Source organism: Adiantum capillus-veneris, chromosome 15, assembly GCF_014529385.1.
Source record: "Adiantum capillus-veneris isolate H3 chromosome 15, ASM1452938v2, whole genome shotgun sequence".
NCBI classification, from domain to species: Eukaryota; Viridiplantae; Streptophyta; class Polypodiopsida; order Polypodiales; family Pteridaceae; genus Adiantum; species Adiantum capillus-veneris.
Genome location: NC_140945.1, coordinates 94,202,221 through 94,221,687, shown reverse-complemented (window position 1 = coordinate 94,221,687; position 19,467 = coordinate 94,202,221). Strand labels below are relative to the sequence as shown.

Genomic DNA, 19,467 nt, shown 5'->3' with positions numbered 1-19,467 from the left:
GTACTGGAGCCAAGATAGAAGATCTTAGGGTGCCTATACAGGAGATCGAAGGCAATGGCGCTGCTGTTGATTTTGAATCTAGACACTGGACTCTCAACGATTTTGACATTGGGAAGCCCCTTGGCAGAGGCATGTTCGGCACTGTCTACCTCACTAGAGAAAAGAAGGTCTCTCTCTCTCTCTCTCTCTCTCTCTCTCTCTCTCTCTCTCACACACACACACACACACACAACGTGCCCACATCTTATAATCTCTCCCTTTTCCTTGCCTTTTCACACAGAGCAAATACATCATAGTGTTGAAAGTTCTTTACAAAAAACAGCTTCAGGAAGCGCGTATGGAGCATCAGTTGCAGCAGGAAATTGGAATTCAAAGCCACCTTAGGCATCCCAACATCCTTCGCCTCTATTGGATACTTCCATGATGAGGTTAGTGGGTTTTTCCACACACACACACACACACACACACACACACACATTTTTGGATGCATTTTCATAATGACAATCTTGGTTGTTACACAGTGTCGTGTATTTCTAATCGTGGAGTATGTGGCTCGCGGAGAACTTTATAAAGAGCTCCAAAGACAAAAGAGGTTTAATGAGCAGCGGGCAATAACAATAGAGTACTAATGAGCAGCGGGCAGCAACGGTAGAGTACATATCGATCGACGACTGAGAATTTTGCCAATGGAGATCCCCTAGTGACAAACCAGCAAAGAAGACCGTTGGGTAGTGGCCTAGATTTGAAAAGTGGCTCCCGCGTATTACACAGGCACATCCACGAGCTTGGGTACCGGAGCCAAGATGGAAGATCTTAGGGTGTCTGTACAGGAGATCGAAGGCAATAGCGGTGCTGTTGCTTCTGAATCCAGACACTGGACTCTCAATAATTTTGACATTGGGAAGCCCCTTGGCAGAGGCATGTTCGACACTATCTACCTCACTAGAGAAAAGAAGGTCTCTGTCTCTCTCTCTCTATCTCTCTCTCTCTCTGACACACACACACACACACACACACACACACACACACAACATGCCCACATCTTGTGATCTCTCCCTTTTCCTTGCCTTTTCATACAGAGAAAATACATCATAGCGTTGAAAGTTCTTTACAAAAAACAGCTTCACGAAGCGTGTATGGAGCATCAATTGTGGTAGGAAATTGAAATTCAAAGCCACCTTAGGCATCCCAACATCCTTCGCCTCTATGGCTACTTCCATAATGAGGTTAGTGGGTTTGTGCACACACACACACACACACACACATTTTCGAATGCATTTTCATAAACACAAGCTTGGTTGTTACATAGAGCCGTGTATTTCCAATCGTGGAGTATGCAGCTCGCGGAGAAGTTTATAATGAGCTCCAAACACAAAAGAGGTCTAATGAGCAGCGGGCAGCAACGATAGAGTACCAATGAGCAGCGGGCAACAACGGTAGAGTACATATCGATCGACGTCCGAGTATTTTGCCAATGGAGATCCCCCTGTGACAAACAGCAAAGGAGACCGTTGGGTAGTGGCCTAAATTTGAAATGTGGCTCCCGCGTATTAAACACACACATCTACGAGCTTGGGTACCGGAGCCAAGATGGAAGATCTTAGTTTGCTTGTACAGGAGATCGAAGGCAATGGCGGTGCTAACTCTTCTGAATCCAGACACTGGACTCTCAACGATTTTGACATTGGGAAGCCCCTTGGCAGAGTCATGTTCGGCACTGTCTACCTCGCTAGAGAAAAGAAGGTCTCTCTCTCTCTCTCTCTCTCTCTCTCACACACACACACACACACACACACACACACACACACACACACACACACACACACACACACACACAACGTGCCCACATCTTATGATCTCTCCCTTTTCCTTGCCTTTTCACACAGAGCAAATACATCATAGTGTTTAAAGTTCTTTACAAAAAACAGGTTCAGGAAGCGTGTATGGAGCATCAGTTGCGGCGGGAAATTTAAATTCAAAGCCACCTTAGGCATGCCGACATTTTTCGCCTCTATGGATGCTTCCATGATGAGGTTAGTGGGTTTGTGTGTGCACGCGCGCACGCGCGCACACACACACACACATTTTTGGATGCAGTTTCATAAACACAAGCTTGGTTGTTACAGAGAGCCGTGTATTTCTAATCGTGGAGTATTCGGCTTGCAGAGAACTTTATAAAGAGCTCCAAAGACAAAAGAGGTTTAATGAGCAGCAGGCAGCAACGGTAGAGTACTAATGAGAAGCGGGCAGCAACGCTAGAGTACATATCGATCGACGCCCGAGAATTTTGCCAATGGAGAGCCCCCAATGACAAACCAACAAAGAAGACCGTTGGGTAGTGGCGTAAATTTGAAAAGTGTCTCCCACGTATTACACAGGCACATCAACGAGCTTGGGTACCGGAGCCAAGATGGAAGATCTTAGGGTGCCTCTACAGGAGATCGAAGGCAATGGCGGTGCTGTTGCTTCTGAATCCAGACACTGGACTCTCAATGATTTTGAGATTGGGAAACCCCTTGGCAGAGGCATGTTCGGCATTTTCTACCCCGCAAGAGAAAATAAGGTCTCTCTCTCTCTCTCTCACACACACACACACACACACACACACACACACACACACACACACACACACACACACACACACACAACGTGCCCACATCTTATGTTCTCTGCCTTTTCCTTTCCTTTTCACACAGAGCAAATAGATCATAGCATTGAAAGTTCAATACGAAAAACAACTTCGCAAAGCGCGTATGGAGCATCAGTTGCGGCGGGAAATCCAAATTCAAAGCCCCCTTAGGCATCCCAACATCCTTTGCCTCTATGGCTACTTTCGTGATGAGGTTAGTGGGTTTGTGCGCGGGCACACACACACACACACACACATTTTCGAATGCATTTTCATAAACAGAAGCTTGGTTGTTACATAGAGCCGTGTATCTCTAATCGTGGAGTATGCGGCTTGCGGGGAACTTTATAAAGAGCTCCAAAGACAAAAAAGGTTTAATGAGCAGCCAGTAGCAACAGTAGAGTACATATTGATGGATGGCTGAGAATTTTGCGAATGGAGATCCCCGAGTTACAAACCAGAAAAGAAGATCGTTGGGTAGTGGCCTAAATTTGAAAAGTGGCTCCCGCGTATTACACAGGCATCCATGAGCTTGGATACCGGAGCTAAGATGGAAGATCTTAGGGTGTGTGTACAGGAGGTCGAAGGCAATGGCAATGCTGTTGCTTCTGAATCCAGACACTGGACGCTCAACGATTTTGAAATTGGGAAGCCCCTTGGCAGAGGCATGTTCGGCACTCTCTACCTCGCTAGAGAAAAGAAGGTATCTCTCTTTCTCTCTCTCTCTCTCTGTCACACACGCGCGCACACACACACACACACATAACGTGCTCAGATCTTATGATCTCTCCCTTTTCCTTGCCTTTTCACACAGAGCAAAAACATCATAGGGTTGAAAGTTCTTTACAAAAAATAGCTTCAAGAAGCGCGTATGGAGCATCAGTTGAGGCGGGAAATCGAAATTCAAAGCCACCTTAGGCATCCCAACATTCATCACCTCTATGGATACTTCCATGATGAGGTCAGTGGGTTTGTGCGCACACACACACACACACACACACACACACACACACATTTTCGGATGCATTTTCATAAACACAAGCTTGGTTGTTACATAGAGCCATGTATTTCTAATCGTGGAGTATGCGGCTCGCAGAGAAATTTATAAAGAGCTCCAAAGACAAAAGATGTTTAATGAGCAGCGTGCAGCAACGGTAGAGTACTAATGAGCAGCTGGCAGCAACGGTAGAGTACATATCGATCCACGGCCGAGTATTTTGCCAATGGAGATCCCCTAGTGAAAAACTAGCAAAGAAGACCGCTGGGTAGTGGCCTAAATTTGAAAAGTGGCTCCCGTGTATTACACAGGCACATCCTCGAGCTTGGGTACCGGAGCCAAGATGGAAGATCTTAGGGTGCCTGTACATGAGATCGAAGGCAATGGCAATGCGTTGCTTCTGAATCCAAACACTAGACTCTAAGCGTTTTTTACATTGGGAAGCCCCTTGGCAGAGGCATGTTCAGCACTCTCTACCTCCTCTCTCTCTCTCTCTCTCTCTCTCTCTCTCTCTCTCTCTCTCACACACACACACACACACACACACACACACACACACACACACACACACACACACACACACACACACACACACACACACACACACACACACACACACACACACACACACGCACAACGTGCCCACATCTTATGATTTCTCCCTTTTCCTTGCCTTTCCACACAGAGAAAATACATCATACTGTTGAAAGTTCTTTACAAAAAACAGCTTCAGGAAGCGCGTATGGAGCATCAGTTGCTGCGGGAAATCAAAATTCAAAGCCACCCTAGGCATCCCAACATCCTTCGCCTCTATGGCTACTTCCATGATGAGGTTAATGGGTTTGTCCACACACACACACACACACACACACACACACACACACACACACACACACACACACACACACACACACACACACACACACACACACACATTTTCGGATGCATTTTTATAAACACAAGCTTGGTTGTTACACAGAGCCGTGTATTTCTAATCGTGGAGTATGCGCCTCACGGAGAACATTTTAAAGAGCTCCAAAGACAAAAGAGGTTTAATGAGTAGCGGGCAGCAACGGTAGAGTACATATCGATCAACGGCCGAGAATTTTGCCAATGGAGATCCCCCAGTGACAAACCAGCAAAGAAGACCCTTGGGTAGTGGCCTAAATTTGAAAAGTGGCTCCCACGTTTTAGAGAGGAACATCCACGAGCTTGGGTACAGGAGCCAAGATGGAAGATCTTAGGGTTCTTGTACAGGAGATCGAAGGCAATGGCGGTGCTGTTGCTTCTGAATCCAGACACTGGACTCTCAGTGATTTTGACATTGGGAAGCCCCTTGGCAAAGGCATGTTCAGCACTGTCTACCTCGCTAGAGAAAATAAGTTCTCCCTCTCTCTCTCTCTCTCTCTCTCTCTCTCACACACACACACACACACACACACACACACACACACACACACACAACGTGCCCACATCTTATGATCTCTCCCTTTTTTCTTGCCTTTTCACACAGAGCAAATACATCATAGCGTATGGAGCATCAGTTGCAGCTGGAAATCGAAATTCAAAACAACCTTAGGCATCCCAACATCCTTCGCCTCTATGGCTACTTCCATGATAAGGTTAGTGGATTTGTGCGCGCATACACACACACACACACACACACACACACACACACATTTTTGGATGCATTTTCATAAACATAAGCTTGGTTGTTACAGAGAGCCATGTATTTCTGATCGTGGAGTATGTGGCTCGCGGAGAACTTTATAAAGAGCTCCAAAGACAAAAGAGGTTTAATGAGCAGCGCCAGCAACGGTAGAGTACTAATCATCATAGTTCTCTAAATTGTGAGAAAACATGAGAATTGTGTTCTTGCAGTATATTGCATCTTTGGCTAGGGTTCTTCTCCATTGTATTTTATCCTTTAAAGCTATCTGGCCATTAACGATTAGTCTTTTTGCCCCTCTAACCAGGGAGAATTGAAAATCGCTGACTTTGGATGGTTGGATGGCGAACAATGTGTGGAACACTCGAATATTTGCTTCCAGAAATGGGTATGTTTGTGCATCTATGCTGCCATTGTAGTTGATAATTGTGTTCAAACATGAGAGCGTGTGCTAATGTGAGACCGTGTGTCTATAAGAAAGCAAGGAGTTTATATATGGGATAGGTGAAGTGCATAACTGGGATGAGTGGCTTAGGGAAACCCTCGCCATCCGATCAAGCCATGTTAGGTAAAGGTTTGGGTTGTTCGCAATAGTATGTTGCTAGGTACTTGTAACCAAGTTCGGATGGATCACTCTTTCCTTCAAGGCTCGGCTTGAGCTTAAGGCTGATTTGTATATCTATTGGTGAGTTTATAATACAATCACTCACAATTGTGAGTTTTGCAAGAAAAAATAGATTTCTTTGTTTGAATGTATGCATGCATGGGTGCGTGCATTTTGAATGTAAATTGTGTATACTTTCCTTGGCATTGGGACGTGGGTATTGGAAACTTTGTTTCCAAATATGAGCTAAGTTGTATACACTAGAAACATTTCCTAGTCTCAACTTGCCTTAGGTTTTGGAGAGAGAGAGATGTTAAAATTTTCTTCACATTTATATAATGTGAAAGTTTGGATAATTTTATTGCCCTAGCTTGAAGGAAGAGACAAACAAGGTTGTGGCTAGTTTCTTTATTGAGTTAATTGTTCATGCCTACTGTATTTTAGTCTTGGGTTTGGCTTTGAGTTGTAGTAGTTGCAAAGCGGCAGCCATTGCCGCCGGCCTGTGCCAACACAATCACTGTTGTAGGCACTGCTAAACAAACCGCCTCTTAAACTACTAGATACACTTTGGTTATGCTACCCTAGCTTTTTACCTTTGAAGAATGCCATCCTGAGCAACATTTTCCTCGTAGAAAATAGAGCTGTAGACCACCCAATGTCCAAGAATCCCCATTCGTGAATACATCACGTCCAAACTTTCATAGACAATGAATTTGAGACACATCTTGTCTATAATCCGGCCAACAAAAATGGATTGGTGCACACATCCATAGTGTTTTGTATACGTCGCATTGGTTCCTTGCCAAATGCATGTGCCTTAAACTTTGACCCACGGGGTTCAAACACCGATAAGTTGAACTCGAACACATGGGTCCAAATCATTTGTAGGGAGCATTGTTCGCCCCTCTCTACCGCTCACAAGGATTTCCTTGTGGTTGAAGCTAGTTACGGTAATTGCCAATTCACTAAAAATCTGGTCTTGTGGCCACTGTAGATGCCACCACGTGTGCCATGCTGATCTCCTCTGTCAACCCTTTATCACCGCTATCCATGTCAAGGTTGCTTGTGCCTTTGTCCTCTTGCAAGCTCTTGCATTTGTTTCTGGCTTCACATTCCCGAGCCAAACAAAGCATCTTACCCTCCCTTGAGAACTTCAATCATGCATAGACTGCTATGTGGGTGCAAGTCAATCCACTTTCCATAGCTCAGAGTTCGTTTTGGACCATTGAGGTAGCTTGAGGACACTCCTTCTCTTTGCAAAGCATATCAAAATGCAATAGAGAAAGCTGCCCTTGGAGCTTTCCATTGGCTAGGCGTTTCAAAAGGCCACTCACTATGCACTCTCTTAAAGTCACCCCTGCCAATGACGTCTCAAAATGCCATTTCATCAAAGCAAAAAGCTAGAGAGTAATTGTCCCAAACACTACTAAATTGGCATGTCTCCTTTCTAGCAGTTCTAACTGGCTGCACTTGGAGATAGCACAAGCCATCAACGTTTCAAAACGTAGTGCTGTCATGTGGGGAAGACCATGCAGAGTGCCAATGTTTCAAAACGCTCCTGGTGGCCACACTTGGCGAAGTGTATGTGTTTCAAGACGGCGTAGTGGGGCAAGGGATTGACTACTAATTTTGACAATGTTTTACAACTTTCTCGAGTAGAGGATAGTCACTACTAGTGCTCCCTACTGGCTCCTCTATATTTTGTTTAGTCATTCACAGGAGATTCCTCGAATCTCCTACTCCTAACCTTGGAATGGAGACAATTACATTCTAACCCTTTAAAAGGGTTATGGCGGATTCGAATGTAGGTACGGTAAACTCCAACGCCCTGAGGGTATTCCCCTTAGCCAACCCACCATCCACGTGGTCGTGACCTACACACTCAACCATAAATATAAAAAAACAGTTTGCAGTAGTGGCTGCATCGCCCTTGCCCTCGTCTGGCTGCTGTTGTCGCTTCCTACCGCCCATAGCTCTCATGGCTTATGCCCGGTTGCGTCGCCCTCTCTCCCCCATCGCAGGTCGCAGGAATTGCCCTTCCTCACCCGCGCACGCTGCTTGTGCAAGTGATGGTCTTGGCCTCGCACAAACGCCTCGAGAGCATCTTTGTATGATTCGGCCTTGTTTTCCCATTTTCTACGATTAAGTAGCCCCTACTGGAGTATTGTCCAAAGTTTGTCATTGTTGAGTCAACCAAAACACCAACGTATTGCAATGGCACTTGCAGGAGACTCCAAGAGATACCACCGCCTTTCAATCCTCTGCTTCAATGGGTGTAATCCTCCCACAAGGGCTTTGATATCATGTCAAAGTCGATGATGCAAAAGCATACATCAATGGAGAGAATACATGAGAGAATGAGAGAGAGAGAGAGAGAGAGAGAGAGAGAGAGAGAGAGAGAGAGAGAGAGAGAGATGAACCAACCAACTAGGCAAACTATTAGTGTTATATAATGGAGGCAAGGTGTTGCTTATATACTAGCCTATGGGCCCTGAAGACTGCTCAAGTACCCATTCTGTAAATTGCCCAACCAAAGACTTTGACAAATAAGTAAAATAATAACCTAAACTCAAAATAAATATCAGAATCACATCGAGCCATTGACTTGGGGTGATATAACTTTAAAAAGTATTAGCATTTGTGCAATCTAAAGCAAATACCTTTCTAGTGATAGAGAGAGGGGGGGGGGGGGGGGGGGGGGGGGGGGGGGGGGGGGGGGGGGGGGGGGGGGGGGGGGGGGGGGGGGGTCCCATCCGCTGTTCGTCTTCTTTCTCTCTCTATCATCTTGCGTACGTATTGAGCACTCATCTTGATTTATCGTCGTCAATCATTTCAGCCAAGTTTGACTAGGACAACATTGACAATAGTTCCACCGAGGATGACAACATAACATGTGGCAACGGCCTTAATGGCTTTGGATCTCGATTCCTAGGTAGTTAGTGGTTGCCGCAACCTGCTTCAACCAAAGAGAGAGGCAAGTAGGTGGTAGAGAGGGGCACTAAGATCTCCTGCTGCTTGATTTTGGACCAGTGTGTCAGAGTTCAAGGCACATTACATCTGGCCAAGAACCCACATGATGTATACAAAACACTATTGATGTAGTGCACTGTTGTTGGCGACATTATGAAATGGGTGTGTTTCAAAGCTCATTATCTTTTAAAATTTTGGATGTGATGTATACATCATTCATGAATGGGGATTCTTGGTCTACAATTCAACTTTCTATGAGACAACCAGTGCTCAAGATGAGATTTTTTTCAAGTGACATGTAGGTGGTTGCAAATGCGTCGTTGTTGGGGTGTCCCATGGTAGCTTCTTCTTCGACTTGGTCTTCCTATATATATATATATATATATATATATATATATATTTAAGCTAGCTCAGAAATGTGCCTTAGGTTGAGGTGCTCCTATCTCCGAGGCTTTATATTGGTTGTCAGGCATTGAGTCTCTGCCTCCAAGCGCTTTGCTTGGTTTCGTGCCGCGTACTCCAAGCGCGTAGGCTCCTTAGCCAATTTATTTTGGAAGATCACACATGAGAAACGGCAAAAGCAGGATGGCGGTTGTAGAAGCATCAAGGAGGTCTGCTCAAGTGGTTTGTTTATTAGTCTAGATAGAGGTGTGCCTCCACAAGTATACACATGGGAAACCTTTGCATCCAGCTCCCCCCTATTTTTTGTGACTCCATCCATTTACTCGTCCTTGCCCCACGAGAGTTGAAATATTTGGAACCCTAGCCTTGAAGGAAGAGACAAACAGGATTGTGGCCTATTTTTTTACTTCATTGCCTTCCAAGTGGCCCATTGAGTTTTGCAGCTACACCTTGCTTGGTGGTTATGAGGATTGGGAAGTTGGGGCCTTTGTATATTCCCCCTCTTCCAAGACTAACACACTACCCTCCTCAACAAGGAGACGATGTGTAAAGAGCAGGTTAACTCTAGTTTGGTATCAAAACAGGACACTTGTGCGTCCTCTTTTCTAGGCATTGAATGTCATCTTTTGAGAGCGTTTTCTCTATTATTCGAATGGCACACAGAGCCAATGTACACGTGACATCTTGTCTAATCGTCCCATGATCTTATTAATTCAAAGTGAGGAGTGATGCAGATCTAATTGGGAGGGCATTTCCCACTTGGATAGCTAGTTTGGGAAAGTTTTTGGATAATGCTTCTGCACAAACTGTCAATCATTGTATTTTCTATAATGCTGCAAAACATATCAGTGTTGAATTTGTCTTGGTTTAGGGTGCATGTACAACTGCATTTTCCACTTTCAATCATCCTCATCCTTTGGCCATTCATGGACACATTCCCTCTAACCATTGCAATTTTACTCCTATAGTGTTTTTGAAACTTTTGTCCTGTCATCCAATTGAGAACAGCGGCCTTTGAAGGTCTTATGCACGAGCTACCTACTTGGCTTGCATAAATTTTGCTTTAGTAACTACAACGTGGCAAAGTTATGTAATCACTAGGACACCCACACAACATTAAGTTGATGTTATTCTGAAGTACTAGCTTCCATGATTGCTTGATTTATGATTGAGATGGTGAGCAAAGAGAGAAATTTGGCTCAAAAGATGTCTACTGATGCACAAGCACTTGCTTCAAAGGTAGTCTTTGTGTGGGCTGTTGTACCAACAGCTCCAAATATAGAAAACCCTCTCCAGTCCGTGAATGTGAAAGCCACATGCAATCCACAAGGATACATATATTTACACAAATGTGCGATCTATCACGATCAAGGAATGCTTACTTAGGAGGCTTGAAAGATTAAAATGCAGAATCTTGCAGATTTACAGGCATGTGCATACAAGTTATGTTCATAAACTCCCAGTGTGCCCATGCCACTACGCAGTCTGTGTGCCCATGCTTGCATGCAGATAGTCGGATCGCATACATAAATAAAATCTACGAGCGGACACCACCACTTACTTTAGAGATAAGAGCCTTTGCTAGAGGTGATATCAATGGCTGGGGAAGGAACTTGAGATCTACCTTGACAATTCTGATCCCTCCAAAAATCTCAATTAGCAGCAAAAGCACTAACATTGTTGTAGTCGTAAAACCTGTAAGACAAAGCTCCTCACAAGTACCTTTGGTATGTATCAGAGTTCCGAGGTGCCTCAAATGGAGCAGTTCCATACAAGAACTCATAACAAAGCACCCCCAAGCTCCAGATATCCACACCAACATCATATTCTTTGCTTTCAACTATCATCAGTCTCCCAGGGCAATGACAATGATCAGTTTCTATGGTTGCCATGCATGTTCTGGCACAAGGCTTACCAAAAAAACAATTGCAGCACAAGGGCGTATATTTAAAAGCGCAATTTTCAAAGCTATTGACAGGTGTTCTGGCACAAGGATTACCAAAAGAACAATTGCAACACAAGGGAGTATATTTAAAAGCACAATTATGAAAGCTATTGATAGGTTTTTCTTCTTGAGACAAAACACCTTAGTGACAGATTACTATAGATGCCATCCTCAAAAATAAAAAAAGTGTGAGTGTAATGTTAGTTATGATTTGACATGATCCAAGATGGTGGGTTAGAAGATTTCCTGCATGCAAGGATTGAATAGTGGTCCCGTATGATTTTGAAAGGACAAGCAAGCATATCATCAAGTACCATGTAAATTGTGGAGTTCCGTTAAATAAATATCAACAATATTTTGAGCCAAGTTTCTCTCTCTGCTCACCATCTCATTTGTAAAGCAAGCAATCATGGACGCCAATACTTTAGAATAACAGCAACTTAATGTTGTGTGGGTGTCCTAGTGATTACATAACTTTGCCACGTTGCAATTACTGACGCAAAATTTATGCAAGCCAAGTAGGTAGTTTGTGCATAAGACCTTCAGAGACTGCTGTTGTCAATTGGATGATAGGACAAAAGTTTCAAAACAATACAGGAGTAAAACTGCAATGGTTAGAGGGAATGTGTCAATGAATGGCCAAAGGATGAGGATGATTAAAAGTGGAAAATGCAGTTATACATGCACCCTAAACCAAGACAAATTCAGCACCGATATGTTTTGCAGCATTACAAAGAACACAATGACTGACAATTCGTGCAGAAGCATCCAATGAGGATGGAATCATTATCCAAAAACTTCCCCAAACTAGCCATCCAATTGAGAAATGCCCTCCCAATTAGTCATCACTCCTCACTCTGCATTAATAAGATCATGAGACGATTAGACAAGATGTCACGTGCACATGGCTCTGTGTGCCATTCGAATAATAGATAAACACTCTCAAAAGATGCCATTCGATGCCTAGAAAAGAGGACGCACAAGTGTCCTGTTTTGATACCAAACTAGATTTAACGTGCTCTCTTTACACATCGTCTCCTTGCTGAGGAGGGTAGTGTGTTAGTCTTGGAAGAGGGGGAATATACAGAGGCCCCAACTTCCCAATCCTCATAACCACCAAGCAAGGTGTAGCTGCAAAACTCAACGGGCCACTTGGAAGGCAATGAAGTAAAGAAACAAGCCACAACCCTGTTTGTCTCTTCCATCTCCTCCGAGACCCCCACTTGAGGATTAAGGCCTTTTTTACAACCTTTGGACAGTTTTCAAAGTACATTATAGCCTCAATAAGCACTATGCAATTGTTAACTCTCCATTATATACTTACCTTCATCAAATTTGAGTTCCTACCTAAAAAGATAGAGTAAAAGAACTTTGTGTCAAGGACCAAGTTCCTGTAAAGTTATGGTACTACGTTGCTGCATTTATTTGCTGTGTTATTGCTATGCATTCATTCCTGGTGTCCATGAACACTAGTTAAAGTAGTGGCCGGCTAATAAAGTTGGGTATGGTCGCCTTGAACTGACGCTATAATACTCTCAAGTCACAGATATTGTAAAAATTACAACAATAACTAACACAATAGATCAAATACGAGGACTCACGACATCCTTGGAGAATTTTCCCTTCTCGCTTACTTTGATTCAAAACTTCCTTATGGTTGGCAGACTTGCACACCACACACATACATACACATCATTATATACTATTAACTAGATTACATCCTATAGAAGAGGTATAGTCTGAATGTTCTATTTTAACTCAATACCCATCTGGCATTACATTGATCATCCACCAAGTGGATATTAGTACAATTCTAACCACTTTAGCTGCCTTACGTGGTAGATCAACACACACACACACACACACACACACACACACACTTATCTAGATGACAATTCATTGGCTAACCCTTGGTTGATAGCTTCCCTTTTTGGTGCTTTAGGCCGATGTCAGTCTTGGACCTGGGTTCATGCCTACATGTTTTAGAATGGCCTCTGTTATACACATAACCTTCAAGGTTTAGAGAATGGGTCTGGTTTTGGACAAAGAGCCTCACCTTTCGGACTTATACCTGCACACACATTTACTTAGAAGCCAATCTTAGATGTCATCTATGAGAGCTAATATATAGCCACTCATAATTACTCATCTACACACCTGATTCAACAAACCCAATTGTGTTTGATAAAAGGCAACTCACTTAAATATAATTAGACAATCACCGTGCTTGGGGATACGGTATATCATGAGAAGCTGTTACTTCTTTGCAAATCTGCACCTACCTGGTAAATAGTGTTGAAGATGTCCAGTCCAATAAATTAAATGGTTATTTATTACATCCCTAATTATGGTTCCGTACTTGGTTTGTATCTTACTTGAAAAAACTATGGCTATTCAACTGTCTTACCTTTGTGGAAATCTCCAGCTTAATATAGCTTGAAGTATTTAATGCCTACCATACTTGTGGGCTCGGTTTTCCTATGCTGGCTGGCCTACTATGTGCAGCTAATTTCCAACTTAAATATAGCATAATGGGTTTAACGCTACCCATTTGGTCGATATTTATGGTACATCTAGACTATCACTTTATGAAGGAGAAGCCAGTCATGCACATGGGTAGAATTAAAGATGGGATGCCTACCTTTGGTGGTGAGCATCCTATAATAAAAGACTGGATAGCCTTGCATAACCGATTCACACACACACACACACACACACACACACACACACACACACACACACACACACACACACACACACACACACACACACACACACACACACACACACACACACACACACACACACACACATGCACACACACTCGTGTTGATACATATTCGGGCATGCTACAAATCTCCTCTAAGTTCTCCCGCCTGAGCCTTGTAAAGGAAACGCATTCCCATCTGCATAGCGCTGTGTTGGTGGTTGTCTACAGCATCTTGCACACCTTCTCAGCATTTCATCAAGGAGTTTTTCTCTCTCCTGATTTAATGGTTCTGGTGATTCACCGCCCACACTCACACACATACTCTTGCAGAATTGGCCAAATACAATGTCCTTCGAAAATCCTTTGCTTGCATATGCATTTGATGTTCTTCACCCTTCATACTGACAGTACACCTGCACATCCAGGTACGTTATACCTTGCGAAGTGTTTTCATATACACACACACACACACACACACACACACACACACACACACACACACACACACACACACACACACACACACACACACCTACACCTACACCTGCTGTAAAGAGAGAACGTAGATTTTTCTCTTACGCACAGCTAGTAGTAGATTCTTTCATCATTGTACAATGCATATGGCCGAGTACCCCCCCCCCCCCCCCCCCCCCCCCCCCCCCCCCCACACACACACACACACACACACACACACACACACACACACACACACACACGGGCATAGGAACTTGTGGAATTGTGAGGTATGTTTTGAACATCTCGAGATCAGATGCATACCTAGTGATGGCTTCACCTTTGCTTACTCTAGCCCACTTGGAACCGAGGAGGTGGCGTATGCAGAAGACCTCCCATACATGCAACAACACATGAATTTCAGTTTTTGGATTACACATACAATCAAAGAGTGTTGGGCTTCCTGACATAATCCTTACATCGCAGAGATAGACAAAAGCACAATTTGGGACTATGGAGTCTACTCTCGGCTTCTTACACATGCTTACCGATGGATGTTTATAGGGGTAGGTGCAGTTGCACCTACTCAGTCTGGTTTTGGTTTTTATCAAAGTAACATATTTCCAATTTTCTCATATATGTTGTGAAAAGGGAATATACAACATCAGATAAATAATAGACCGCCGGAATTTTTTTCCCATTTGATAGTTTGTAATGTCAGAAGCAATGGCAAAATACTGGCAAAATTCATAATCAATTGAAAATTAATAAAAACTTTTTTATACATAATGGATTATTTGGATTTATATTTAGTCATATGAGGATCTAATATGTTGTGTCCCTATAGGTAACTGTACCTTGCTACGGATTGTAGATGCAAGTGGTTATTGGGCACTATTTCTTAGAGATGGTAATGCTAAGAAAGAACATTCCATTCTTTTCCTTACAACCATACTTCTTGAATGTAAAGGAACAATGATTAATACTTGCTTATTTGACAATTTTCTGATGTTTGAAGGTCATGCACAAAATATTTGCGAGTATTTGATCTTCATCTGATTGAGGTTGGAAGCATGTTGCTTGTTGAGAGCAGTCAATAGATACTTTCACCAAATTTTATTGGCAAACTAGTTGCTCTCTCAATAACCCCATAAGATATTTGGTGGGTTGTTTCAAAGTGATGAGGTTGGTACTTCTCGAAAGAGCTTAGTAGCTGCATAGTTTGTGTGAATGCCACCAAGCAAAAAATGATAGGTTGCGTGAGAAGGGTGGAGGACAAAAAAAATTGGGCAATATTCATGTCTTATGGCACCTTTGGATCCAACAATCTCATTAGCTGAAGTATGAAGCACAACCAACACGTAACACATTATTTCCAATGAAAGGCAATGGTAAAGGTGAGAATCAGGGTCAAACTAACTCGTGCTTTTAGATAGGATGAGGGTAGAGGACATCCACAATGGTGCTTCCCCCTTGGTCCAAAATGGAGAGAGATATTGGCAGAACCACCTAAATGTGGACAAGTCCTCTCACAAAAAAGAGCACTCGCATGCACTTTGTAGTGATGATCGTGAGGCGTGATGCAACACCATCACAAGTAGGTATCACCTGCTGGATGGAAAAATTGTTGTCGAAGTAAGATATGAGGTGTAAGCTACATCATGAGTCTCATATGAACCCAACTTAAATCTTCGTCCAGACTTACATCATGAGTCTCATATGAGGGAAAGGCTTTACAGTTCTTGCTTGGTCTCACATTCAAAATGCAGAAGTCGAGAAAAATATGCCTCACAACCTCCTAATTCCAAGCCAAATAATTGCATGCACAAGTTGATAAGTAGCCCTAACTTGGCCATTATAAGCCTTGTTTTTGCTTCCGTCGGAATGCAGTTCACACCAAGTGTGCTTCATGCAATTTACACCAAGTGTGCTTCATGTCACCAAGTGTGCTTTCTAAACAAAAAGAAAAAGTAGGGATATTGAGAATTATGGGTTTTGTTCCCAAGAATTTGCAGACTTGTTTTCTAAAGTTATAACTAAGCTATGGAAAATTGGAATATTGCACATTCAAAAATGCAAACACAAGGTTCAATTTACATATCGATCGACGGCCGAGAATTTTGCCAATGGAGATCCCCCAGTGACAAACCAACAAAGAAGACCGTTGGGTAGTGGCCTAAATTTGAAAAGTGGCTCCCGCGTATTACACAAGCACATCCACAAGCTTGGGTACCGGAGCCAAGATGAAAGATCTTAGGGTGCCTGTACAGGAGATCAAAGGCAATGGCGGTGCTGTTGCTTCTGAATCGAGCCACTGGACTCTCTGTGATTTTGACATTGAGAAGCCCCTTGGCAGAGGCATGTTCGGCACTGTCTACCTCGCTAGAGAAAAGAAGGTCTCTCTCTCTCTCTCTCTCTCTCTCTCTCTCTCACACACACACACACACACACACACACACACACACACACACACACACACACACACACACACACACACACACACACACACAATGCCCACATCTTATGATCTCTCCCTTTTCCTTGACTTTTCACACAGAGAAAATACATCATAGCGTTGAAAGTTCTTTACAAAAAACAGCTTCAAGAAGCGCGTATGGAGCATCAGTTGTGGCGGGAAATCGAAATTCAAAGCCACCTTAGGCAACCCAACATCCTTCTCCTCTATGGCTACTTCCATGATGAGGTTAGTGGGTTTGTGCACACACCCATACACACATATTTTTGAATGCATTTTCATAAACACAAGCTTGGTTGTTACACAGAGCCGTGTATTTCTAATAGTGGAGTATGCGGCTCGCGGAGAACTTTACAAAGAGCTCCAAAGACAAAAGAGGTTTAATGAGCAGCGGGCAGCAAAACGGTAGAGTACACATCGATCGACGGCCAAGAATTTTGCCAATGGAGATCCCCCAGTGACAAACCAGTAAAGAAGACCGTTGGGTAGTGGCCTAAATTTGAAAAGTGGCTCCCGCGTATTACACAGGAACATCCACGAGCTTGGGTACCGGAGGCAAGATGGAAGATCTTAGGGTGCCTGTACAGGAGATCGAAGGCAATGGCGGTACTGTTGCTTATGAATCCAAACACTGGACTCTCAGCGATTTTGACATTGGGAAGCCCCTTGGCAGAGGCATGTTCGGCACTGTCTACCTCGCTAGAGAAAAGAAGGTCTCGCTCTCTCTCTTTCTCTCTCTCTCTCTCTCTCTCTCACACACACACACACACACACACACACACACACACACACACACACACACACAACGTGCCCACATCTTATGATCTCTCCCTTTTCCTTGCCTTTTCACACAGAGCAAATACATCATAGAGTTGAAAGTTCTTTACAAAAAACAGCTTCAGGAACCGTGTATGGAGCATTAATTGCGGCAGGAAATTGAAATTCAAAGACACCTTAGGCATCCCAACATCCTTCGCCTCTATGGCTACTTCCATGATGAGGTTAGTGGGTTTGTGCGCACACACACACACATTTTCGGATGCATTTTCATAAAGACAAGCTTGGTTATTGCAGAGAGCCGTGTATTTCTAATCGTGGAGTATGTGGCTCACGGAGAACTTTATAAAGAGCTCCAAACACAAAAGAGGTTTAATGACCAGCGGGCAGCAACGGTAGAGTACTAATGAGCAGCGGCCAGCAACCGTAGAGTACATATCGATCGACGACTGAGAATTTTGCCAATGGAGATCCCCTAGTGACAAACCAGCAAGACCGTTGGGTAGTGGCCTAGATTTGAAAAGTGGCTCCCGCGTATTACACAGGCACATCCACGAGCTCCAAAGGCAAATGAGGTGTAATGAGCAGCAGGTAGCAACGGTAGAGTACTAATGAGCAGCGGGAAGCAACGGTAGAGTACATATCGATTGATGCCCGAGAATTTTACCAATGGAGATTCCCCACTGACAAAACTAGCAAAGAAGACCGTTGGGTAGTGGCCTAAATTTGAAAAGTGGCTCCCGTGTATGACACAGGAACATCCACAAGCTTGGGTACCGGAGCCAAGATGGAAGATCTTAGGGTGCCTTTACAGGAGATCGAAGGCAATGGTGGTGCTGTTGCTTTTGAATCCAGACACTGGACTCTCAGCGATTTTGACATTGGGAAGCCCCTTGGGAGATGCATGTTCGGCACGGTCTAGCTCGCTAGAAAAAAGAAGGTCTCTCTCTCTTTTTCTCTCTCTCTCTCCCTCTCACATACACACACACACACACACACACACACACACACAGACAACATGCCCACATCTTATGATCTCCCCCTTTTCATTGCCTTTTCACATAGAGCAAATACATCATAGCGTTGAAAGTTCTTTACCAAAAACAGCGTTAGGAAGCGCGTATGGAGCATCAGTTGCGGCAGAAAATCGATATTCAAAGCCACCTTAGGCATCCCAACATCCTTCGCCTCTATGGCTACTTCCATGATGAGGTTAGTGGGTTTGTGCGCACGCACGCACACACGCACACACACACACACACACACACACACACACACACACACACACACACACACACACACACACACACACACACACACACACACACACACGGATGCATTTTCATAAACACAAGCTTGGTTGTCACACAGAGCCGTGTATTTCTAATCGTGGAGTATGTGGCTCGCGGAGAACTTTATAAAGAGCTCCAAAGGCAAAAGAGGTGTAATGAGCAGCGGGTAGCAACGGTAGAGTACTAATGAGCAGCGGGAAGCAACGGTAGAGTACATATCGATTGATGCCCGAGAATTTTACCAATGGAGATTCCCCAGTGACAAAACTAGCAAAGAAGACCGTTGGGTAGTGGCCTAAATTTGAAAAGTGGCTCCCGTGTATTACACAGGCACATCCACGAGCTTGGGTACAGGAGCCAAGATGGAAGATCTTAGGGTGCCTTTACAGGAGATCGAAGGCAATGGTGGTGCTGTTGCTTCTGAATCCAGACACTAGACTCTCAGCGATTTTGACATTGGGAAGCCCCTTGGGAGATGCATGTTCGGCACTGTCTAGCTCGCTAGAAAAAAGAAGGTCTCTCTCTCTTTCTCTCTCTCTCTCT

At 43.9% G+C, this 19,467-nt stretch overlaps 1 protein-coding gene and 9 pseudogenes across 1 annotated transcript; 9 read left to right on the top strand and 1 right to left on the bottom strand.

Annotated features, from left to right (window-relative positions):
- The first annotated feature begins 44 nt into the window (after positions 1–44).
- On the top strand, positions 45–5,718 carry LOC147441088 (serine/threonine-protein kinase Aurora-1-like; annotated as a pseudogene).
- LOC147441092 (serine/threonine-protein kinase Aurora-1-like) lies at positions 804–1,523 on the top strand (annotated as a pseudogene).
- LOC147441091 (serine/threonine-protein kinase Aurora-1-like) lies at positions 1,591–2,339 on the top strand (annotated as a pseudogene).
- LOC147441090 (serine/threonine-protein kinase Aurora-1-like) lies at positions 2,411–3,110 on the top strand (annotated as a pseudogene).
- Positions 3,970–4,785, top strand: LOC147441089 (serine/threonine-protein kinase Aurora-1-like; annotated as a pseudogene).
- An 8,360-nt stretch (positions 5,719–14,078) lies between the features above and the next one.
- On the bottom strand, positions 14,079–14,849 carry LOC147441087 (uncharacterized). The gene is made up of 3 exons (XM_086483652.1): positions 14,704–14,849; positions 14,241–14,339; positions 14,079–14,148 (listed from the first exon to the last, which is right to left on the bottom strand). The coding sequence occupies exons 1-3, from the start codon at positions 14,847–14,849 to the stop codon at positions 14,079–14,081; spliced, it is 315 nt and encodes a 104-aa protein (XP_086339778.1).
- A 1,773-nt stretch (positions 14,850–16,622) lies between these two features.
- On the top strand, positions 16,623–17,344 carry LOC147441086 (serine/threonine-protein kinase Aurora-1-like; annotated as a pseudogene).
- Positions 17,345–17,415: 71 nt separating this feature from the next.
- Positions 17,416–18,356, top strand: LOC147441085 (serine/threonine-protein kinase Aurora-1-like; annotated as a pseudogene).
- Positions 18,357–18,419: 63 nt separating this feature from the next.
- Positions 18,420–19,223, top strand: LOC147441084 (serine/threonine-protein kinase Aurora-1-like; annotated as a pseudogene).
- A 63-nt stretch (positions 19,224–19,286) lies between these two features.
- The window catches only part of LOC147441083 (serine/threonine-protein kinase Aurora-1-like), a 708-nt pseudogene continuing 527 nt past the window's right edge, over positions 19,287–19,467 (top strand).

Excerpts from the sequence above, each read along its gene's own strand:
- LOC147441087 (XM_086483652.1), bottom strand. The coding sequence starts at position 14,849 with ATGTCAGGAAGCCCAACACTCTTTGATTGTATGTGTAATCCAAAAACT. Across the intron at positions 14,340-14,703 it reads AAAGGTGAAGCCATCACTAG|GTGTACTGTCAGTATGAAGG; the intron begins GTATGCATCTGA and ends CTGGATGTGCAG. Across the intron at positions 14,149-14,240 it reads AATTCTGCAAGAGTATGTGT|ACAACCACCAACACAGCGCT; the intron begins GTGAGTGTGGGC and ends AAGATGCTGTAG.